This window comes from Rhinolophus ferrumequinum, chromosome 5, assembly GCF_004115265.2.
Source record: "Rhinolophus ferrumequinum isolate MPI-CBG mRhiFer1 chromosome 5, mRhiFer1_v1.p, whole genome shotgun sequence".
NCBI lineage: Eukaryota > Metazoa > Chordata > Mammalia > Chiroptera > Rhinolophidae > Rhinolophus > Rhinolophus ferrumequinum.
Genome location: NC_046288.1, coordinates 58,370,549 through 58,396,490, shown reverse-complemented (window position 1 = coordinate 58,396,490; position 25,942 = coordinate 58,370,549). Strand labels below are relative to the sequence as shown.

Genomic DNA, 25,942 nt, shown 5'->3' with positions numbered 1-25,942 from the left:
TCTTTCAAATTACCTTGAAGCAGAGGTAGCACCTATTAAAGTTGCATGACCAATACTAATATTCCCTCAAGATTTTGTAAATGAAAGGGTTTTTTTTTATTTCAACTATATCATAGTAACAGTATACATGGTTCTGTTATCCTAATCAGTATTTCAAAGTAAGATTGTACTTTGTAAGCGCCAATTTTGTCTGCCTATCTGTACATGTGTTAATGGAAAAACAGCACTTGTCCAATCTGAAAAGGAATGACACAGTGTTATCATACATAAAAACGTATCATGTAGTGAAACTAATTGCCTCAGTCAGGAATCTAAATGACTTTGTCAATTTAGAGAAGAGTGTTAGCACTTTCTGGCAACCATAATTGTGATAACAGTCTAACAAAGAATGGTTAATATTGCTCTTTAATTGCCTAATGTAACAATACATACTCCAGTGATATGTCGTCTCATTTATCATGTTCCATTGTGGTTTACTTGCCTCACAAAACTTTCAACTTGCTTTGAACACTTTTCTGTCAGGCATCAGCTACTGGCTAATTGCTTCCCACCATGCTGTTCTGATTACCACTTTTTAAAGTCAGTTCCTCCTGCTGTTTCTTTTTCTTCACGCTGGTGCCTTAGCTGCCTGGAGGGCATTGCGTTGAGCTGTTGACTCAGAGCATTGAGCATTCTCCATCTTTACATGTGTGTTGGTTCCAAACTTCAGTATTTCTGTGATTTAACTTTTTCCCTTGGCATAGTTCTTGATTATACTAGATTCAGGTTTTTTGTGGTTTTTTTTTATAGAAGCAGTTTGGTGATTTGCTTGGGGAAAAGGTCCTTTTCAGGAATTCCATTTTTAAAAATGCATCTTCAGTTGTATTTTGTGAGCCTTAGTCATAATTTATAACTTCTAATTTAGAGCGCATTTTAGAAAACCAAAAGAAATTAGCATTCACATTTGATTCTTAGTAATATTCCTTATCTATACATTAGAATAGATTAGAAAAATGTCCACTAATGAAGGAAGATCATTGTAGTTCTCAATGAACTGCTCAGAAGCAACTTGAAGAAATTCTGAAATATTTCTTTTGGCAATTTTTCTATGAAGAAGGCTTTATCACCCAGTGCCCTCAGTGACAGGGAGTTTCTGAGTGGGCTTCACTCTTGAGCTCTTTTCTGTTCTCTGTGCTCTGCACTCCCACAGGGAGGAGGGCACTGCCCTGCCCACTGCCACCTCTCTGATCACTTCCCTCGCTTGGCCAGATGGCTCTATTACCATGACTACAAGACTTCAGCTGCTAGACTGTTTTCTTGCGGGTACTTTAGGTGTCTGCTAGTGAGTTGTTTGTTACATCACATTGAGTGTAGGCAGTCCTAGAATCTTGGGTAAGATTTGTAAGGCTTGCATTGTGTAATCCATGTTTCAGGGAGAATTACTGAATGTGTTGTTTAGTATACATCGTTTTTCTGAAAAGCCTTCCTACCAACCCATTTCCATTCCTCTTTTTCATATTCCTCACCCTTCCTACACACACACACACACACACATACACGCACACCATAGACACCTGAAATTCATATCACATGTGAGGGTAATCTGAGTTTCCTGATGCTATATGCTTTCCAATGCTCATGTGAAAATCAATTTTTTCATTTTACCATCATTTACCAATTGTTCTCACTGTCACTAACATAAAAATCCATAACACAATGTATATTTGTGTATAATAACATATAAATGTATGCACACATGCTAAAATTATTTGTTTAGTATAATGGCAGAAATGCCACATTTTAATGATAGACAGGAAAAACGTCATGTGTAGAACAACCATAGGAATTAAAGAATCTCAGCAACAATGCTAAAATATATTCTTTTGAAGAAATCTTTCTAATTTTAGAGAATCCTACATTTTAATTTTCACAAAAAATCATATAAGAAGTGTAATGTATTCTGAGGTTCTAGAAAGATACATGTTCACATTTCTAACTTTGCCGTAGTTTTAAACTTCAGAAAGATCAGAAGCTAAGAGCATCCGGAGTGAGAGCTATAGTGAAGGTGAGAGTGAGCACCTGCAATTTTCTTCATTTCGTGGATCTGGGAAGATCCATATTTACATGTAGGTGGAGAGCCCCGCCCGTGTAGGTTCTCCACGTTTCGAGCTAATATTAGGGCTGTCTGTTGCCCTCAAGAACTTTGCTGACCTGGTTTCTGTACCGGTATCAGGTAACAGGCTATTGCCTGCTGGTCCGAGGTCTGTATCTGGAAGCAGAGATTCACTCTGTTCCAGCCGGGGAGTGGTGGGGAAGTTTAGAGCATCCACTCACTTGAAGAGTACTCTGGTGTCACTGTTGATCTGAGCAAGTCTTAACACAGCTGTGAGTTTAAACTTCCAGAGTGAAAGTCAGAATGACCTGATGGAAAATGCATGAATTTCAGGATCAGATTGGGGTTTGAATTCTGGCTTTTCCGCCAATAGACTGTGTGATTTTTAGCTTCTTTCTGTGAGCCTCCATTTCCTCATTTGTAAAATGCAGGGCAGTTATAAGTAGTAAAAGGAATAACATATCCCAAAGTGCCTGGTACTCGGTAAGGAATTAATGTTATTCTCTTTCTCTCTCCCCAACACGAAAGAGAACAGGAGTGGAGTGAGTAACTTCCACAGCAGCTTGATTTAATTATGTAAAATCTAGCCAACCACATTTCAGACAAAGATTTTGCAAATCATCTGTTCCATCCCCAGTTAGTTAGAGAACAAGTACCTAAAGAAATTCCAAGCTTGGAGAGGGGCTAAAAGAGAGAGAGCCTCTCTGGGAGTTGTGTTAGCTCCATGCTTTCCTGTATAATACCTTTGGCATACAGAGGATGCAATGAGATTATGCATTATTAATTTGTTTTTAAAGGTTTCCCTAACTCAGTATGAACTTTTTCTTTCATCTTACACAAAACTCAGCTGGAGATTTTAAGGTGATAGGTAATCAATACTTTTATTCACAGGTGATTTTCTCTTACTGAGAAGCATTTACAAATTATGCTACTTTGAAATTTTTACCAGTTTAAGTAACAAGAAAGTGACATTCAAAATGAATTAGATTGGCAGGAGGTTACATAATATATTGATGGTGTGAAGAGTTATGATGCACGTTAATTGAGCCAAAGACCTCTCATATCCTTTTAAAATGCCCTCTGCTTAGATTATGCAGAGTGAGAGAGATGTTTATTTAAAAAGATTAACGTAAAGTATTATTGCAGCAATGAGAAATTCAAAGACTTAGTGAGTTCTAGAACTAAAATATCTGCCTCTTTTTTTCTTAACTCTGTGCCATCTTTGAAGATGTAGCTCATAGAAATAGTCTGTGCTAGCAGACCCTCCCTTTAACTAACCCGTTCATTTTGATCATGTGAGGTATACTTCACCTTTTGCCTTCTCTTTCTCCAGTTTAATTCTAGAGCATACTAAAATCCTTGAGTCATTTGGGAGTTAATGTAACAGACCATAACATTAAGATTTTACATAAATACCATAGAGTAAAAATATTAAGGTGCGAAGGTGTAATAGGATTTTTTTAAACCACAAAGTGAAGTTTGTCCGTAGTTAGGTATTATCTTCGAAAATATTTTGAAAGGATTTTCAGAACTAGTTTAAGTTTTAGTGGTGAAATATTTCCTTAAGAAAACAATTTTGTAACTATTTCCCTTTTTTTCTTTTTTTTTCAATTTCAGGGTCAGGCTGGTCCTCAGGTAAGTGACCTCTTTTTTAGCAAATGAATTCCAATTCAGGATTTTTCCAGTGTGCAGGTTTCACTGTAACTCTTTCCAAATGATATTTTAAAAAGCTATGAGCCAGTAATCATGACACCGCACAGTAGACCAAATATTTCCCAGGAGTAAAGCTATGGGGCCTCTTCAGGGTTGTATGAGCCACGTCAGCTGTTGGACCAGATGGCAAGTTTAACAATGTACTATCATACAAAGCAAAACTCTTAACTGATATGAAACAGACCCATGGGACTTGAATGCAAGACAAAATGACTTAGTAGACGTCGGGTCTGAACTGGTTCACATTAAGTACTGATTAATCATGTACTAATAATGTCACTGTAAATCCGCACAGACTCTGATTATGTGGACTGTGATCCTACCAGCTACTTTTGATTCATTATAGGTAGATATTGAATTCATTCTCCATTTTTAATATAAACCAACTGCTGAAGACATGATTTATAATTAAATGTGAATGCAGTCAACAGAAAATCTTGTGAGCCCTAACTCATATTGAAGAAAAAAAGGAAATTTTAGGAAGGGGAGGAATGTGTAGAAAGATGAAAGTGAAAACAAAGGGAGTTGTCAGAAATGAAGAGTGAGTAAAACCCAACAAATTAAAGATTAACACTTATTGTAGTCCATAGGAAGCTATATAGAGAAGGAAATGCCATTATTGTTTTACCTTTAGCACCATAATACCTGTAAATAACATAATTATTTCTTGATGTAACATAGAAATAACATAATTATTTCTACTGTAATGCATTACTTTCCCAGCCCTTAATCTACTCTTGGAATTTTTTTAAAATAAAAAGTGGACTTTAAATAGGCTTTTAACTCCAAGAACAAATTTATCTGTCTAAAAATATCTCTTTCCCCTTGATATGCTGAACACTGCTGCTGTCCTATATTGTTTCATAAGTGAACAATTTTCACGATATTTTTGTTAGTATCATAAATTGTGTATTGTGTTAATCCTCATACTAGATCATGAGAATGTTATTTATAGTTTTTATGAGCTCTGTGTATTAAGGATGTCTAACAAAACAAACAAAAAACTCCACGTGCTTTAGTAGAGGAGTCTTTTTCATATGACACTCATGAGAAAAATGTTGATGTGTAATTAATTTATATTCATATCAGAGAATACTCTCATTATTTGTGATTTTCATTCTTATATGCTTGGCTCAAGGTGATTATTAGAAAGAAAATATCCATAAAAGAAAGTTGTGGCTTATTCTCTAAATTTAAAACTGCCACATTATAATGGGATGAAGACAAAGTAAGAGGTGCTTTGTGTGCTTTATTTTATTTTATGCTTACAATAGCCCTGCAAAGTATATATATAATCAGAACAGATAAATGACTCACCTGGGGTGACGCCATAAAACTGGGAGCAGAAGTCAAGTTTGTTTCTAAAACCTTCATACCCCCTGTAGCTCTCAAGAGAAGAGAAGAGGTGAGATAACAGATGATAAAAGCAGTTCGAGTGTTGGTTTTGAGAGAAGATGATAATATTCAACATATTTTCAGTTTTCATAGGACCTCTGTCTTAGCCTGCATCACCTCCCCTATCCCAAAGCAGTTCTTCAGATAAGGATTTGGGCATAAGTAGTTCATTTGGGAATGATCCCAGGAAGCATTGTGAGAGAATGGGAGAATCACACAGGGAGGGCAAGAAAACCAGAAAATGGATACATTAATGAACAGCTGTGCACTGCTGTGGATAACTGGGGCTCCATCCTCCTGATAATCTGTAGGAGACTGTGTAGAGCTTGCCTCAGAATCGTCCCACCGTGGGGTAGGGAAATTGATGTATTAACCCACTCATTTCTCACCCTTGATTGTTGAGAGTCGTGCCTGGCTGTTAACTCGCTGGCACTTCTGACCTGCACCCAGAAGGGCTAGCCCACTCCAGCTGCTAGAGGAATGCAGGGAGCCATAGGGACATATGGGACCTGTATTCTAACACCGTCTTCGAAGAAGGCAGTGGTGTGTGTTGACACCTGCATCTGCTACAACATCAAAAGCAACTGTCCTACAGACAAAACAGAGAGTGGAAATTAAGATTTGGAAATTGGACAAAAAGACAGCTTTAAAAGCATATTAGTTAATGAGATGTTAAAAAGAATAACTGTAAAAAGAAGAACATGGTCATAATAAATCTTGAGTGTACAGCCACAGTCAATGAGTAGAAGAAAGCACAAGCACAGGCAGCCAAGAATGGACAGAACCTGGAACATTCTGGATCACTCTAGCTAAGATTTGAAAGTATATCATGGCACTTCAGGATACCTTCACATCAGGTCTTATATTTACTATGGCTCTTCAGAAAAATAAAATCTGTCTAACTGCCTATACTTGAAAATTTTGGAAACTTTGAAGGAGGATAGGACTGGCATTTTCAAATGGTGACCTACTTTGGTTTTCCTTCATTCTGGCTATCAGTTTGCATTTGATGGACACTCAAATCACATGATCATTTCATTCAAAATGCCTTCCTCATGACACAGCCAAAGGAAAGCAATGAATTCAGGGAGGATAGGGATGAGGGGAAATGCGAAGCCAAGGAATATCCTCACGTTATCTTTCTAAGGCATGAAAAATAGGTAGTTTGGTTGCTATGTCACCCGGGATAAGTCTGCCTTCCCTCTTATGACTGCATCATTATAATATTTTTCAGAAGAAACTTCCATTTTTAGATTTTAAATGAAATGATTCTTAATGTTCTTCATTTAGTACTTGATTATTAACTTTGCTCAGATTTTTATAAATTACACATGAATTTTTATATATAGGCTCCTTTTCATCTATAATTTTAATTTTCTTTGTTACCTACTGTAATGCATTACTTTCCCAGCCCGAAATCTACTCTTGGAATTTTTTAAAAATAAAAAGTGGACTTTAAATAGGCTTTTAACTCCAAGAACAAATTTTATCTGTCTAAAAATATGAACACTTAGAAATGAACTATGTAGTAGGTGTAATTCAATCGGTGCAGCAGTTATAGTATTTTGTACAATTATATCTCACATTAACACCTTATCGTGAATCCACTTTGTCCTTGAGTAAATTTACATAAACTATACATTAAATCTGTTTAATAGAGACTCATAAGGTGCATACAGAGAAAAAGCAAACAATGTACATTTAAAACCTAAATTAGGAAATTATAATAGCTTCTTAAATGATTGAAAGGTTTCTTTTATTTGATCAAATTTCTCTTAAAATGTCCATAATTTATTTGGGTCACTAAAATGGATTTTATTCACATACAGTGTATATAATAACTAACATAATTTGAGGTATGCATTCCTTTTTTTTTCTTTATCCTTTTGGTGACTTAAAACAATATCTACTTTTTTCTTAAAATGTCAACTTTTTCAGTTTCCCTGGCTTTGTAAGATTTCAGAGCTAAAACTCTTCATAACTTATTTATATATATACGTATATATATGTGTGTGTGTATATATATATACACACACACATATATATACGTATATATATGATACAACATAATGAATCTATCTACATTCCTTCCCTCCTGATCCTGCTCCTCCCTCATCCTTGTATCTGTCTTCTCAGCATATATAGTTAGTTACCTGTGGGGAAAGCGTAAGGCACAGAAACTGCAAAACTGTCTCTTTACCTTCTCACCCCATCTCCTTTTGCAATTAGTTAAGGGAGGAAAAGGAAGTGGTCAGTTTGCCAACTAAACAAGCTTTCTCTAAACAAGATTCCTTAACTAGTTCTCAAACCCAAGTTTCCTACCCCCTCCCTGAGCCATAACCATGTCACCCAGTGATGACCCTTAGCTAGACTAACTGTTGAAAATTCACATTTCCTGTGACTGGGTACCATTGTGAGAGATACATTTCTAAAATTCCAAATGCCAACTTTCAGTGGATTCCCCATTGAAAAAGTATTATCAATACTGTTTCTATTGTACAATAAGAACTTTTTTTAATACATTAGGAATAGGCTTTTGTGGGTTGGGCTGGGAGCATCAGCTGTATTTATATTATGATTTCTGTGGGAACTTGCGATCAGATTTCCAAACAACTAAATTCCAAAAAAAAAAAGAGTTGTAAATGCTTGAGTTGGGAGGCTCCACATCCTTTCACGTTTATTAAAAGATTTGGACAGAATTACAATTGGCAACTTGTTCTTCACGTGCACATGTTTATGTCAGCGAGAGTTTTCTTGCAGTCTCATCCCCAGTATTATTTATTATACAGCACAAAACTCTTCCTCAGAGAGGGAAAATCTCAATTTTGCTTCTTCGCTATCACACTTCTTTAGTAAGGCCTTCCAGAATAATAAGGTTTTATTTTGCAGATCAGTGACAAAAAGGGAAAATGTGTATTATTCAAGGCGTTCTTCTGATCATCTTCCTAACGTTGAAGCCGGCTTAGATGGGTTTAGCGTAGATTTTTCCACAGTTGGGAAGACTGGAGTGCTAAATGACAGTGAACCCAGTTGCAATGATCATGTGAAATTGAATACGAAAATAGGCCTTGGGGAAGAGAGGTGAGTCTTTGCATTTACTTAAATGGGTGAGAAAATGGGTCTTGACAAGGGAAATGAGATGGTGAAAGGGTATGAGAAAGAGAAAAGGCAATCGCAGCAGCTGTGGTTAAGACGGGGAAAGAGGCAGGGAAATGAATGGAGAGGATGTTGCCGTGAATCTACTGAAACAAAGGAGATCAAATTCTTAGAGAGGAAAAGGGACGGGACAGAGTAAATAAGGTCATGGAGACCTGAAAAAATTGTTGGATAAAAAGAAAAAATAATAGCAAGTGATAGCAGAGAGTAACTAAGGGAAGATAGAAGGAAAGAAAATTAGAAAAAAAAACAGATGAGCATTTGTATTTCACACTAGAGGTAATAAGAATCTTTGGGGGTGGGGCAAAAATAATCTATTGAAATAAAATTCACCCTGATATTTGTTCATTAATTCATATTAACATAATGCAATTTAATTGCTCAAGTATTTATTTAGCTCCTGCAACACACAAGGTACAATGATGAGGCTGTGAAACTGTGGTGAACAAAACAGCCTCAACTTCGGTTCTTTTGATAAATCTTTGAGTATTAATAGTCAAATAGAGTGTGGAAGTCCTGTCAATTCTTGCAGACCCACCGTGGGAGAATGACGACTGCACCTGCTAGTCCTGCCCTAGAGCTGCACGTCTGGGAAATCCTCAGGTTCAGTGGGGACCTTAAACATGAGGCATTTAAGGAGGACATTTGCCAATATGCAGGTGACCAAGGATCAGTGCCATTGCTCTAAGTGTGGTCCTAGTGCCCTGCCTTAGTTCTACTAATTGGGTTACTGCCTAGATCCAGGCACTGTTATTCTCGTAACTGAGTCCTTTCCTGCCTCCCCACTCCTACATTCCCTGTCTATGTTACTCTCTCCCTCCCAGGCCTTCCTTTTCCTTTCCCCTCTACGCCCAGGTCTTAGAGTCATGGTTCTCATGCTCTGTGTGACCTTGCTAATGGCTGCCAGAACAATTAAATCCCTGTAGCTCACTGCCCACCTGACAGGATTTTACATTTCTTTTTCTTTTTCTTTTTTTTTTTCACCCTGGCTTCCCTATTGCCGTTCTGCACACTGTGAAGACCTGCTTGTCTGTCCAGTCATGGCTACAAGGGAAGTGAGTCAGGAAAGAAAGCGTTTAGCTTTTTCCTATCTCTATGATGAAGACATCGAGTGTGGGGATTGAGTAAAGCATCAAACAATATCATCCTATATGTATCTACCAGATAAAGGTTTTCTGTCATGGTTCTGATTATGTCATTCTTCTGACCCCAAAGCTTTGAGTCTCAATGTGATTACCATTTAGAGTGGAATACAGCGTAGCTCTTTGCCTGAGATTCAAATCCTTTGATTTGGCCTGTTTTTCTGGACCCAATCGCCTGCTAATTTTTCATTAATGCTCTTTCTGGACACTATGCTTCTTTCAAACCAAATCAAACCATTTGCTTTTTTTCCCTTCAAATCTCTTTTTCTTCATTTGTCTTTTCTTCGAATAGTCTTTTCTCCAGAACTGCTTTCTTCCCAGCCCCTAGAGACTCTCAGTTTCCACACATCCAAATATGATCACCTTTCATACTTACATGCCAGCTCTTCCATCAAGATGTCTTTTTTCTTCCTTAGCTGAATGTAATTTCTCCCTTTTGCTGAATTCCTACAGCACTTTATCTGTACAGCTTTTTATATTACTTTAAACTTAAAATAGAAGGGCATAGATAGCAAAGGCAGACAGATCATAATTGAAATCCTAGCTCTTCCACTAACAAGCTTTGTGATCTTGGGCAACTTACTCAATTACTCTGAGTCTCATTTTCCTACCTGTAAAGCAGAGATAATAATGTTTTATCTCAACAGATGGTGTGGAGATTAAAGTAATATATGTATAACTTCTAATGTGGTACCTAGTACATAGCGTGCACTCAGTAAATAATTCCCTCCTTCTCTTTTCCTCTGCCTACTGTATTATAGTTATTCATAAACATCTTTTCTCCCTTTATTACTAACTTTTATGACCTTTAAGAGTGGGATCTATGTTTTCTGTTATCTTTAATATCCTCTACAACACTTAGTTCCTTGTACATAATAGTTCAACAAATGTTACTGAGTTTCGAGTGGAAACAAGAGCTTAAGGAAAAGGAAGCTGAAGAAGAGAGAAAACTCTCAGCTTCTCATAATTCTAAATACCCCACTCAAATACCAGGTGTCATCATTAATGCCATTTAAAACAGTTCTCTAAGGTTTCTAAGCTCTGAAATTTTATTGAACTTAATTAATTTTAATATTTCACTTTCAGATGGTTTGGAGAGTTTGGATGCCTTTGTTTCCTTACATTGCATAGTTTATTTATAATGATATTTAATTTTTGGTGAAAATAAACAGATAAAATTAACCCAGGGCCATACTAATGATGTATTATTTATTTTGTAACAATTTATTTGTAGGATTCAAGGCTTGACTTTGATTTTTAATAATCAAGACAATAATAGAAAGTAGTTCATGGTAGTTGTGTGTAATGCCACCTTGCTTAAACAATAATATTATCCCACTAACAAATAATTTAAAACAAGTTGTAGAAACTAGTTTTTTAAAAAGACCTTCTCAGAATTCTATCTCATATACTTTAGAAAGATACGTTGGTCTTCTTTTTCACCCAAAATTACTCCATCAGTATATTCAATAGAGGATCTTGAAAGAGTGGAAGCATTGTTATTAAGTGAAAGATACCCCTTCCATACCAAGGAGATTTATTTTGCACAAAGTAACTCACCTTTGGAGTTGCACGTGAACATAAAGGAGATATAATTCCCTCAGGAATTTGGAGTACCAAAGCTGCGTGCATGTTGTAATTCTGTATTACTCAGTGAGAAAAAAATGTAAGAGAAAACCACAAGCAAATACCATCAGGCAACTGCACATGGAGGCGTGTGGCTTCCATTTGTATTTCTTTTAGATGCACTTGAAAAACGTGGTAGATGTCACTTTACCTTTTTTTCCCCCAAAACCCTTTTTGCTTTTTTTGTTGTTGTTCTGGCATTGTCATTGCCATTTCACATATTACTAAAATTTATAAAAATCAAGCTGTATGTGCCTTGTAAGGAATTATTTCTGATATTTTGGGACAGTATTTAACTTTCTATTCATATGTTTTTAATTATATACTAAGATCCTTCTAACCTAACACTTTAGCAATTCCCATATTTTATGTTTGTGTTCCAGTCCAACCTTTTTCCGATCCATATAGTCTGACTTGGGGGCAAGGGAAGGACAGCTACATTCTCCAAGCAATTTAGAAAGCATATGCGTGTGTGTATGTGTGTATGTGTGTGTGTGTGTGTGTATAGAAAGTCTTTATTTTGCTCACTACATAATAGAACTGTTTATTAAACTACATCAATCATGCTAGATTTGATGATTATTATCATTTCCCATTATCTATAGTTTAGGTAGTGTCTAGATGATAAAGAGAATTATTATCTTAACATTTTAAATTTTGGGGGCATTTTATTAAATAAATGGTTAATATGATATGAAGGACTCCATTGTACTCCAAATAGCTTATATCTTTAAGAATACACATAGCATAATAGCTTTTTTATTGTATTAGAATCCATATATTTTATTTTTACATGCTCATTTGTGTATTGAAATGGTATACCATCATTCTCGAAGTTTAATTTCAGCTTAGAATTTTTTGCCACTGAAATTAATTAAAGAACTTTTATTGCCAACTTTATGCTTTGTTTTCTATCAAATCATATTCCTTTTAATTCTGTCTGAATAAAGGTGAATAACACGTAGCTTTTCATGAATGATTAAGTCAATCCAATGTTGATTTGCATATGAGGAAGCTTTTATTATTTCATGAACTTCTTACTCATTTTTGTATCTCAATTTCTTTATATAGTGTTGATATATAGTATAGAAGGCACAATAAATTTCTGTTAAATAAGTACATACATTTAACAATTCAAATTTAAAGATAATAATCATTTGATGATGAAATGACTGAAGCGACTGAAAATATCAGCTTTTAGCAGTCTGTTTTTAAAGCAGTATATGGAATACATTGACTAAGGTTCAGCGATGGCTTCATGGGCAGACTTGGGTTTAAATCTTGGTCTACCACTTACGAACTGTATAACTTCAGGCAAGTTATCTTTTCATTCAGTTTTTCAATGTAAAATAAGGGTGGTTGGTTTGATTTAATACATAACTTAATGAAGCTCTTAGGACAGATTATGACACACATAAGTGTTATTATTAGAGGCCCTACTTATGCACAAACCTTCTCACATAAGCGCTCACACAGAGCGCATGTTACCCTTACAGTGGTACTTCAGCTGATGGATAAATGTCCAACAAAATGATGGCCTCAGAGCATATAGAGGTTTAGGATAGGTAATTCAATCTTAAAATTAAAAAATTCATGAAAAGTGATTATCACTGTTAGATATGGTTATAATATAGGATTCTCTATGTATGACAAACATTTATGTGCTCATTTGTCAGTGTGTCTAATTCTTTCTAACGACAGTAAAAGTTTTAGTTAGAAATATTCTTCAGTGAAAATTAATTCAGCTTGAAATATTTTAAACTTTAAATTTTTATTTATAAATGTTCTCAAGTATATTATATATGTATATATAATTTCAATGTACATTTTCATGGGTTCCTTTGATAATTTTGATATCATAACCAAAATTCTTAATAGACTAAATTTATTTTCTTATTAAATATCTCCAGTCATATTCAACTGATACCACATTTTTCATATAGAATATATTTCTTGGATCATGTGAAGATTAAAATGGAGGAATGCTATAAGATAGTAGGTAAAATGATAGCTCCAGAAACATTTTACTCCATCTTCTCTTTTTGATCGGCCACATTAAAACTTATTTTAAATAATGACTATAGGATATTCTACTGTCTCCCTAAGCTAATAAACCTGAAGTGATACTTTACACCTAAGATTTATTTTTTTTTCAAATGGTCAGTATATTCAATGTTAATTGTTTAAGATCTTAGATCAGCAGAATGTATCATAGTAATTCACATTCCATAAATATGGTTTTTTAATAAAAAATACATGGAATTGATTTGTATTTCCCTGATGATTAGTGATGTGAGCATGTTTTCATGCGTCTGTTAGCCATCTGTACGTCCTCTTTGGAGAAATGTCTACTCAGATCCCCTGCCCATTTTTTAATTGGAGTGTTTATTTTTTTGGTGTTAAGTTCTATGAATTTCTTATGTATTTTGGATATTAACCACATATCAAATATATAATTTGTGAATACCCTCACACTTGTCAGAATGGCTATCATCAAAAAAATTAACAAATTAACATGTTTTGGTGATGATGTGGAGAAAAAGGTACCCTTGTACACTCTTGGTGGGATTGCAGAGGGGTGCAGCTACTGTGTAAAACAGTATGGAAATTCCTCAAAAAATAGAGCTGCCATACAACCCACCAATACGACTTCTGGGTATTTATCTGAAAAAATTCAAAACATGAATTCAAAAAGATATGTACCCCCCTCTATTCATTGTAGCATTATTTATAATAGCCAAGATATGGAAGCAATCTAGGTGTCCATCTATAAATGAAGATGTGATATATATATATATTTAATCTCCAAAAAATATATACACAATTTAAGAAAGGAAAAATCTGTATTAAAATTGTAACAATATATAGTGATAACAACAGATGAATACAAGTCACGTTTGACTTCTGCAGTTAGAAGAGGTGCTCAAAGTGGTTACCATCAGTGTCCAGACACTTCTGATTACAGTGAACTACTATTTGAGCAATGTTGACAAAAGTGTCCACCTGTATACATTTTATTGGCACCCCGGTGTGTGTGTGTATATACACACACACACATATTGGGGGTGCCAAAAATATGTATATACATGACTTGTATTCATCTTTTGTTATTGGCATGTATTGAGTATTACAATTTTAATACAGTTTTTTCCCCTCTTAAAATTTGTATGCCTTTTTTTGGCACCCTCTGCATATGTATATATTATACATACACATACACACACATATATATACACACACACACATATATACATATATACACACACATATACACACATATACATAATATGTACATATATATACACACACACAATGGAGCAATAAAAAAGAATGAAATCTTTCCATTTGTGACAACATGGATGGACCTAGAGGGTATTATGCTAAGTGAAATAAGTCAGTCAGAGAAAGACAAATACCATATGATTTCACTTATATGTGGAATCTGAAAAGCAAAACAAATGAACAAACAAAACAAAACAGAAACAGACCCATAGCAAGCTGATGGCTGCCAAAGGAGAGGGGAGTGGGGGATGGGTAAAAAAATAAATAAAATATCTGTCTGTTCTTTAAAAAAAGTATAGAGTTGAAGATAAATCAAAGGTGTTGCATCCTCAGTTGACATAGTTGAATAAATATCAATTATTATTTTGCTTTGAATAGTTATGGCACACCTTCCTTGAACCTTCTTGAGAACCGGAACTATGGAGTTATTTGGACAACAATAAACATAGTGGGATTTTGAGTTTCTGTAAGAAATTTTGCTCCTTGCAATAAACTCAGGGTCACCATTTACATTTGTGCAAGTTGTGCACTGCACAAGGCTGCTCAGGAAAAGGGCAGGTCAGTCTGAAATCCAGCTCCAACCATGTTTCCCCGAAAATAAGAACGGGTCTTATATTAAGTTTTGCTCCAAAAGACGCGGTAAGGCTTATGTTCAGGGGATGTCATCCTGAAAAATCATGCTAAGGCTTATTTTCCGGTTAGGTCTTATATTCAGGGAAACACGGTATTTCACTTACCAAGCTCTGCGCCCTGGCATAGGGCTGCATCTGTCTGGAGGAAAGATTACTTATCTAAATCATATGAAGTCTCAATTTGGGCCATGAGGACACTGAAGGAAGTGTATAAACTTACTTCTACAAAAACAAAACAAAACAAACAAAAAGAACACTAACCAGAGTCTTAGTGGTGGGCATTGTGATCTTAAGGTGCAATGGATCCAGGAAGAAAGATAGAGTAGGCTGTAGGTGTCACCCTAGTGGGAAGCCACTGCTGGGTCTGGAGTAAATTAAGTAGTAGCTGAAACTGTGGCAGTGAGTGAGATGCCCAGAAAGTGTATAGAATGTGTAGAGGGGAAGAGAAGAAGTCATGGTGGGGGAAGGGTTTATTATAAAGTACGGAAAAGCCCATCAGACAGTAAAAGACCCAGAAAAAGGAACTGACAGAGACGCTGAAAGAGGAAGGACCAGCCACGTGAAGTATTGTCAATAGGCTTGCAATTAGGAGTCATTGAGTCACTTTAGTAACCTACTGATTTTCAAAGCAGTGTCACCCTGGTTTTAGGAGTGAGTCTGTATTGAAAATGTGCTGAGAGTGAAATAGAATAATCTTTCTAAAAGTTTGAAGTCACAGGAAGGAGACCGGAGTCAAAAATACCTGTCTGTGTTTGAGATCTGAGGAAGAAAATCTTTTGTTGGATAGAGCTCATTTCATCCTCAAGAACTGTGTAGTTGTTTTATTCGTTTTGCTGTTAGTCTTAACTTTTGTGATCTGGATTCATGAGTCAACAAATGAGAAACTGTAGTGACCCGAAAGGCACAGTTTCTAGCTGAAATCAAATATATCCTCATAAGCATTAATTGGAAGCAGAATGGACATACAAATACCTGTGATTTCCTGATTGTCAACAGTCTTTTCAGGGAACACTAATTTTTGCCCTGATGTCTTGTTAAAGACCTCTGTTGCAGAAAGTCTGCTAATATATTTATTAGATACTTATCATGTACAAGGTACAAGGCTAGACACTTGAACTAGAAAGAGAAAAGGAGAAGGGAAATAATATTTGTGGAAGACCATATGTTCTTTTAATGACTTCCTACAACTTCCATATGAGGTGATTATTATTTGTTCCGTCTTATAGTAGATGTGGATATCAAGGCTCAGAGAGGTTGAGTGATATGCCCAGGTCATGTGGTGGTACATATCAAAGCTTCCAGAGTCATGTTTGTTACATTTCCCCATATACCTTCTTTCTGTGCGTAAGGGCCCTGATAGTTTAGTGTGGAAGCACAAATGTTATACCCTGCAGGGTGATCTACGTTTTATAAGTGAGTCACAAGTGCTTTAGGAGTTCAAATACAGGGAAAGATGATTTCCAAAAGAGGGTCAGGTAAAGTCAGGGAAGAGAGGTCAATGAGAGGAGCCATCAATGACTGGCTATAATGATAGTGCGATTGTAGAAGAGGTGGAGAGGGGACTTTTGCTGCAAGGACTAACATTTCTTTTAGAAACTCAAATTTCTACTGTTTATTTTTTCCCCCAAGGCACTGCATTGCTCAGATTTCCAGATAACACATTTCAAGGAAGGAGGGCTGTAGTTATTCCAAGTAGAATGATAAGTGTTGATGTTTATTCAGCAGAAAGAATGAGATAAACAAAGATACAGAGAGTGACAAGTTGAGGGGCCTTCTGAGAATAGCTGGTATTCAACACTGACTGGAGGAGAAGGTCCTTATGGCAGGATGGAAGGGGGCATCAAGCAGAAAAGGAATGTTAGGAGCAGAGTGAGAGGACTTTGCACATAGGCAGAAGTTAACATTTTATTTGGTAGGAATCTGAAGGGTCATTTAAGATAAAACTTTAAATTATATAACTACTTCTTTTGGAAATTTTCGAACATTCTGAAGAGGCAGAGAAAATACTATCATAAATTGCCGTAGACCCATCACCCAGCTTCAAGAATTATCAATGGCTAAGCTTGTTTTATGCGTCCCTTTCCTTCATCTCTTCTGTTTTTGCTGATGTGCTTGAAAGGGAAACCTAGATATCATGTCATTGCATTAGCAAGTACTGATTTAGGAATCTGTAACTGACAGGGCCTTGCTAAAACATAACCATTATTTCATTATCAACCCTAATGAAATGAACAATAATTCCTCAATATCATCATACCCAATAATATTCAAATTTCCCTAATTATCTCAAAAATGTCTCTTTATAGATGGTTCATGTGAATCAAGACCCTAAACTCACACTTGGAATTTAATTTCTATAATTCTTTAATCTCTTTCACACTACAGTTGTCTTTCTTCTCTCTTTTTTTTTTCATGACGTCAATTTTTTCCAAGACATTCTTCCTATATGTAGAATGCCCCACATTCTGAACTGGTCTAATGACTTTCTCGTGGTGCTGTTCAGCTTATTCCCCTATCTTCAGTATTTTTTATAAATTGTGAGTTCCGTTTAGAGATTTGATTAGGCTCTGGTTCAGTTTTCAGGAAGGCTCTCGTATAAAGGCGTGTTATATCCTAGTTCACCATATCAAGAGACATGTAGTGTTTGGTTGGTCAGCAGGTTAAGTGGGATTGGCCGGATTCCCCACACCTGTCACCTCCTTTGCATCCAAGGAGGATTGTTTCCTATAATAGTTTTTCATGATGGATTACAAATGTACCCTTGATGTTTTTTGAGCTAAGGAATATGTTCAGAAATGTGCTTTCGAAAGCATAATCTGACAAAAGTGTGTAGGATGGAGTAGAGTAAAGGAAGACCAGGAGAGGCTTGTAGACTAGTCCTGTTTTCCAGAAACAAGGGTGCCAGCAACAAACATGAAAAGATAGATTCAGATTTGTGGAGAATGAAATCTGTAGGACTTAGCAATAGAGTCCATTAACTCAATCGAACAGAACACTGAGTGTTTAGGCATGGAGAAGTAGTGGTCTGTTTAACAAAAATAGGGAAGTCTGGAGTCATGACTGGCTTGAAACAGAAATTGAGAAGCTTGGTTTGAGAATGTTGAGTTGAGCTGATGATGGCATATCTTAGCTTAGACATCTGGTGAGCAGTTGGGAATGCAGGATTGCAGCCTGGAAAAGAATTTGGAACATAAGTCAGGTAATAGTTAAAGCCTTGAGGGTTTATTTGATAGCTGATGAAGGGAGTAAAGTGAAAAGACAAAAGGTTTAGACACAAATTTGGGCAATCCTGACATTTATGAAATTTATCAACCCTTCCTCCCCAAAGCTCCCGCTTATTTAGTTTTAGTTTAGCCCAGGGTAACTCCTTTCCAGGCCCTGAGGACAAGCTCAGCAGTTTCCTTTCCCATAGCTTTGGTTTCTTCTTCCTAAGGGAAAGAAATGCCCCAAGACCCATGTGTATTTCAGCTCTTGTTACTTTATCTTTCCCAAAACCAGACTGTAAAAATATGACGTCTACACTGCTACCCCCTCTCTTTCCTCAAGTCCAATTTCTATTCTTTCCATGACCAATCTATTATTTAGGGAAGTTTGGTAGAAATAGTAAGAATAAGGTAGGACTTTACAATGAAGGAATAGGAGGCGAAGGCAGTGTTTCTTCCTCCTGACTTTGGGAGAGGGTGAATGAATGTGTGTGGAGACCAAGGGGAAGAATCCGAGGGAGCCGTGATGGTGGAAGATACAAGCGAGAGTCACATAAAGAGCAGGGCAAGGCTGGGGAGGAGACAGGTACAATGTGATCTTCACCCCGTAGAGAGAAGAGCATGAAGATACAGAAAAATCTGGAGCCTGAGAGCCCGGTAATTACAGAAGCTTACATTAAAGGCCTTTAAGCTTTTTAGTCATCAGCTGAAAATGAGGGAGATTGGGCTTCTAATTTACATTGGAAGCTTGAGAATCATAGACAAGCCCTGGGTTCAGGCTCTCCTAGCCTCATCTGACAGTTGTTGTTGTTGTTTTTTTCATTCCTCTGCATATCTTCTTAGACTCAAAGGGACAGCCTACCCTTGCCTCTGTGTTGTGCTCAGTTGCCTTTCACAAAACCAGTATCATTCTATAAGAAACTACAAATGAAGCAAAGACTCAAACTGAACTTCAGAGCAGGTTTTCTTTAAGTAGCTTGGGCAAAATGATGCAGGGACAGTATTTGTGAAACCTGCTGAAATAGGCAATGATAAATTCCACCCAAGGTTTAAAGACGCATGTACCTCTGAATATATTTGAATTATACTGAGGACACTGAGAGTATTGTAGGATAGTTTACACGATTAGCTGTAAAATCACAGGGCTACTGTGGACATTTGGAGAGCAAGTTGATACTTTCTTTCCACAAAAGGAATGTTTAGGATTCCAAGTCTTTCACCATGGAGTTCATTTTATTTGACCTCTTAAAAATAAGTTAAAAATGCAAAGTTAAACAAAAAAGTTTGAGCAATCCCTTAAAACATTTAGAGGCAAGGAATGACGCAGGGAAGGAGGGCCCCCTTGGTTTTGATTGGCAGGAGCGGTAATTTGGCTGTATTTAATTTGTATTGTGTTAGAAAAGAAAGCCAGAGTGAGCTTCCCCGATTCCTGCTGTTTTATAAGCCCTTAACTCCATTGAGCTACATCAGTCTTACTTTTGAGAGTCCTTTTTTTAATGTTTGGTTTTTCTAAATTTTCTTTTAGTGCTAGACCCCATTAATTGTTTCCTTATGGCAGCTGCTTGTGATTTAAGACTGATCGTGGGCACGTAGAGTCCCTTGTTCAGGACTCACACTGACACCACAAAAGAACTTATAGTTACGATCTCACTACAGAAAATGCCCAGAAAATAATAGATGTAAAAATTAGTTTTGCAAGCAGTGGGGCTGGTTTTGGTATTTTAAATTTCTGTTTATACGTACTCCTTTTCTGCTTGGTCTCTTTTAATCATCAATGCAAAATGAAAGGTGTAAAGTCTGAAGCTATAAATCCGTTTATAGCTGTAATTCCCTTCCCTGACTTAACGGAGTTTGACACTTTAATAAACACGGTTCTTCTGCAGCAACACTGAATCTGGTTCTAGTATAATTCTTTATGTGTTGCTGCTTTGAACAGAGTTTTATTGCATTCTTTTCTTTCTGGTGTTTCAAGTCAACAAGAATTGATTGAGCACCTACTATATGCTAGGAGTGACTAGGTAGTTCTAAGGCCTGAAGTTTAAGTTGGTTTGGTCATTAAAGTAATGTGGTAAAAACTACAATGAAGTATTTTTGTTTTGGTTTGTTTGGTTTGGTAATAGTTCCTGAACATGGAGGTAAAGTACAGTAAACCTGCATATTCTCCCAATGTTTTCACCATCCACCTAACACATTTCTCACCACATTGACTTTTGACTTTAGGAAATCAGTATGTTTACTTTCTTCACATTCAGGTCAACTATATGAAAAAGAAATTTTATTTTGTTTGCCATGATTAACATATTAAAAATATTGAGTGTGTACTTAATAATCACTTTCATTGGTAAATCAGGCATTCTACAAATTGCTTGGCAGTTTCATTGTAGTCAAACAGTAAGCATTGTTTTCCCCATTTTATAGACATAGAAACTGAGGCTCACAGAGGTCAATTAACCTGCCAAAGGTCACATAGGTCATCATCTGTTTGACTCTAAACCTTGAGCTCTTAACACCAAGATACTTTATTTTATGTATACTTTATTTTAAAATCTCCCCAAATTATACTTTTACTTTTTATGTTTTCCTTTTTTCTGAGGTACTTAAACAGAAATTATATACAAGCATAGACACGCAGATCTATACTTAGACACATTGATCTATACTTAATACAGAGGAACTTCTACATTTTCACATCAGGTTTTCCATAAAAAGTTTAAAATTTGCAAGTTACTAGCTGAAGTTATTTGCCAACCTGGAAGTCTATAAAACAAATAAACAAACAAATAGTGATTTGAGAAGGAAATGTCCCTAAAAAATATATTATGCTAGTAATACAGAAAACTATTCACCTATGAATTCAAGGTTGAGGAATGTACTTGGAAGAACACATGTTCACATTTTAGTTAGAGGTGAACCTGTGCTAACTGCATAAAACACTTTATTCAGATGTAAGGAAGATTTATCCACATGCAAATAGGTAGGGCCCTTATTTTTGAAGCAAACGCTAGATATTTCCATTGTTAATACTATTTGCAATATGATTTTCCCAGTTTCAGATACCTGCAGTTTCAGATACCGTGGTGCCAAATTCTATTTCTTCGTGAATGTATGGCTTACAAGTATCTACCTCATTGTCACAATGGCTGAGTTAATGACGCAGTCAGAGAACAGGCAGAGGTCTTATCCTCAGTAGCACTGAGGCTCCTATCCTACTTAAACCAGGGAAGACTGGACATCCCCTGTGTCCCTCCTCCCTGGGAGACTGCACATTGATAGAGTCATGTCTGCGGGAGCGCCTGAGCACACACACATCAAACGCACGGTGACCACTGAGAGTGTCCTGTGTGCCTAAAGAATGGGCAGTGCAGCAGACTCTGTCTTCTGTGTCCTTAAAAGACTAGGGAAATTGTAGCTTTTAAAATACAGTAAGCCCATGTTCAGTTTGCAGTCTAAACAGTGGAGGAAGGGAAATATCATAAAGGTGCACTTTATTCCTAAGTTAACACAGAAAAAGGATGTCCTTTGCCTGGTAGCACCACAGGGCAGCCATCATGTATTGTCTGTGCTCCTTTTACCAGCAGTGACGATAGAGGATTCTCTCTCTCTCAGTGATTTCTGATTGGGTCAGCCAAAGCTGGATTTGAAATACACCCCTGAAACCAGATTTAAAACTCTGTATTGTTCACTTGGCTCTGGAGCTGCTGTGTTTAATAGGGTTGAACCAGCTTAGGGCAACACTTTTATGCAAATGCATTAATTTGTGAGACTTCAAATGAGTAGGACTTCTTAGACTACGTTGATGATCTGTTCATGGCCCGCATGTCCAGTCAGTTAACTGATCTTGTCGGTTCTCCCTCAGACATATCTTCTGAATCTAGAACTTTCCCTAGTTTCCCACTGTCATGATGTTAATTCAGATCTTTACCAATCTCTCGTCCTGGACCAAGGTAACAGCTTCCTAAAAAGAATCACATTCCATGTTCTGAGAGTTCCACCCATCACACTTGATCTTGCTACTCTCTTGTTAAACTGATGACAGAATCTAGCTGAGGGACCTGGGTTTTGTTAGCCAGCCTTCCCAGATCTCTCTTTCCTACTATTCCCCATCTCCACTCCCACACGAGTGTTCTTACCAGTTGAACTCCTCATCTTTCTCTGATAGCACGAGGTCCTCTCACACTTATTTATGTTCTTCCCTACTGCCCACAAATTCTATTTCTTCGTGAATGTATGGCTTACAAGTATCTACCTCATTGTCACAATGGCTGAGTTAATGACGCAGTCAGAGAACAGGCAGAGGTCTTATCCTCAGTAGCACTGAGGCTCCTATCCTACTTAAACCAGGGAAGACTGGACATCCCCTGTGTCCCTCCTCCCTGGGAGACTGCACATTGATAGAGTCATGTCTGTGGGAGCGCCTGAGCACACACACATCAACCCCTGCCCAGTCCCCCTTATCTCTGGCCAACTTTCAAGAGCCAGTTCCAATGTCATCTTTTTCACTCCAGCTTGCCTAGCTTCTTTCCTCTCTGGACTCCCACAACACAGTGTTTATTCCACTGTATAATTAAATTTATGTGTCCCTCCTCCAGACTCGGACCATGTCGCCTGGCTAATAGTTGGCCATAAATGCTTAGAAAATGAAACTTGCTTGTTCTCATAACTCTATAATAATAAAAAGATTAATCAGAAAAAGGTTTGTCATATTTCAAAAATAAAAATGGCCTACAATTTTCTGGGATAGAAATCTAACCCCATTCTTGTTCCAATGTCTTCAGCTGCCAAGAATTTTCAGAGTTTGCTCCTTTTCCATTTTTTTTCTACTGCTAGCAGAATCTAATTTTATTTTCATGATTGCCATCTTTTAAAGTCATTCCCTCTTCAACTGTTGCCAGTTCAAAGTAGGCAAAATTTACAATTGTAGTGAATGAAAAGTCTTTATCGGGACATCCAGCCCCTATGAATGTATCACCTATATTTTTTTCAGCTATTTTTCAATTACTTTTATGCAAATTGAAATCCAATTTTTCCTGAATCTCATTTGTTGTGCCTCTTATTCACTGTTCTTTTAGTTTGGCTTTATCATTTAATTGAAATAGATAACAGAGCATGGAAAAGAAACTAAAATCTTAGTTACTTGAATAGAAGCAGATTTTGGGAGACTGAAATTGGTATAAGCCAAGACCCACATTAAAGGCTCGGTACAAATAAAAACATTGTTACCATAAAGTCATTTGAATAGCAGCTAATTTGAAGTTTGCCACTGAAATTTTTAAATATGTTGGTAGTAAATTAATAATATTCTAAGAACACTCTAAGAGAAATGTTCCAACTACTAAGTAAAAGCACTAATAATAAAAATTTTGTTGGCACCTGTAAAATTTACGTAAATAGAGCTGGTTACATAAAACTGATTAGAAAGATTATTTCAAATATTTTTATTTATCTAAGTGGACATTATAGAAGATCTGACTCTAACATATTAGACCAGGTGAGAAGAACAGGAATTCCAAAAGAAATCTTATATAAACCTGTGACTCACTATTCACTTATTTATGACCACTAATTTTACCATATTTACTTTCCATTGATCTTAACCATGTTTTAGTGACAAAGTTTTATCTTCAAATAATTACCAACCAGTCACTGATACTGAAACTTGCACAATAAATATATTGGTGTAGTTGGAAGCAAGAAAATGCAATTGAGAAATAGTCTAATTCAAATAATTCATTAATTAGTGTTGCTGGCAGTCATTTAGTTAATATCAGTGAGTTTTTCTTTTACTCTAAAGACAAACAAAATAGCTTAAATAATGACCCAGCTTTAATTTTTAAAGTTAGTAATCAAGGAAACCATTCTTTTATTTGTAATGTTTTGACTTAGAAAAGAACCATGGTTCTAAAATTTTGAAATACTACCTGTGTTTATTAAGGTAGCCCATGTTTTTATTTCTTCAAAGTCAGTCATATGTACAGTGAAGAGGGTCCAATTCAGAAAGAAGAGTGGGATTTCTGTCAAGCAGAAAAAAAACACCTGCCATTAATCCCAAGAGCACAAGTGGGTCTGGAGTGTCCAAAGCAGCCACCACAGCTGTGAATGGAGGTTGACCTCTGCTTCAGTTCTGTCTTGAGCTGGCAGGTGCCAGGACGCCATTCTGTCTGCTCTGAACCAGCCCCTTTTGTAGCAGCGGTATTTATTGCTCTGTTGTGAATGCAGATTTTCTTGTGTTCATGAATTAAGCAGCCTTGCTTATGGCAAGCTGTCTAAAGAGTTCTAATTGACACAAGTGGCTTTGGCATTAGTAATTGAACTTTGGGAAACAGTCATCTCTGTCCTCCAGTATAAAATGATTTCAGAAAAGCTTTAACCTCAAATATGCCATATAACCTGTCAAAGTGACTTTAGAAGACTGGTACAATGAGAAGCGTGGCCTCTGAAATCTCACCAGCAAAAGCAAATAGAACTTTAAAGAGGATCAACTTTTGGGAAGGAAAGGGTGAAAGCTGGGGAGAGCTCCCCAGTAACTGTAAGTGACCTTAGAGTAGCTGGATTTTCTACAGGTGATTTTCCTTAATGCTAGTATACGGAAAGTGTTTGATTGTAGCACAGGCTTTTCTAGAACAAACTATTTTGCTTTGCTAATTAGCTTCTCCCGCCATATTCTCCACTAGTGCTTAGAACATTGTAAAACTCTCTACAAGCATTCAACAAATGTACATAAAAATCAAAATGGAGTTAAAAAGCATGCTATTTAAATCGAGACTAAAATCTTCATTATATTTCTTAAACTTGGTGGCAGGTATACTCTCACTCTTTTCTTTGGGTTGCCCTTGGCCAAACCAAAGATAAAATTCTATTGATAGGTATTAGTGAGCATTTTGTGTGTGTTTAAAGTGACCTAGTACATTCCTTAAACTTAATTTTACAGAGGTAGGCACACAGACTGTACTAATTACTCACTACTTGATTCACTGAAAACATTGATAAAAACATTAAAAATTTACTGAAAACATTAAGAAAAATAATTTTCTTAGCCTCCCTCTTTTAATGGCAAAATTATTTTCTAAGTAAGAGATAAAAGACTTTGTCAAGTTGATTCTATTATCTCAGCCCCCTCTCCCCATCCCTGATCCTCTATAATTTCTCTTTCTCTCATTTTGAACTTGAGATCTTGGGCTACTGTCCCCAACCCTAGAGGGAATGCAGTTGGGAGGCATTTCAGAAGGTACCTGTTGAAGGCAGACACATGGTCATCATTCTCTCTGAGAATCTCGTGCTAGAGCTGAGTCCTAGCACTTAGCGACCCATACTGCATTTAAAGTCCCAAAGACTTGGTTAAAGTCCTGGCTAACTCGCTTACAAGAAGCTTACCCTTGATGTTGTTTCTTTAATTTTAGACATCTATACAAGTATTAATACTTTCTTCATTGGGTTGGGAGAAGATTAAATGCTGTAACAGGTTCTTTGTTGATGGTAAAATATACAAAATATAAGACATGATGTTATTGTTATTACTAATTTTATAATAACCTCTTAACTATGACCGTGTTTCCCCAAAAATAAGACCTAGCCAGACAATCAACTCTAATGCGTCCTTTGGAGCAAAAATTAATATAAGACCCAGTCTTATATTATATTATGTAGACCCGGTCTTATAGTAAAATAATACCGGGTTTTATATTAATTTTTGCTCCAAAAGGT

The 25,942-nt window shown here is 36.4% G+C and overlaps 1 protein-coding gene across 1 annotated transcript in view; it reads left to right on the top strand.

Moving 5' to 3' along the window:
* The window catches only part of COL25A1 (collagen type XXV alpha 1 chain), a 433,173-nt gene that overhangs the window by 251,148 nt on the left and 156,083 nt on the right, over positions 1-25,942 (top strand). The window contains exon 5 of the mRNA XM_033106318.1: positions 3,710-3,727. Coding sequence (XP_032962209.1) covers positions 3,710-3,727 — 18 coding nt within the window. The remainder of the gene's footprint in view (positions 1-3,709; positions 3,728-25,942) is intronic.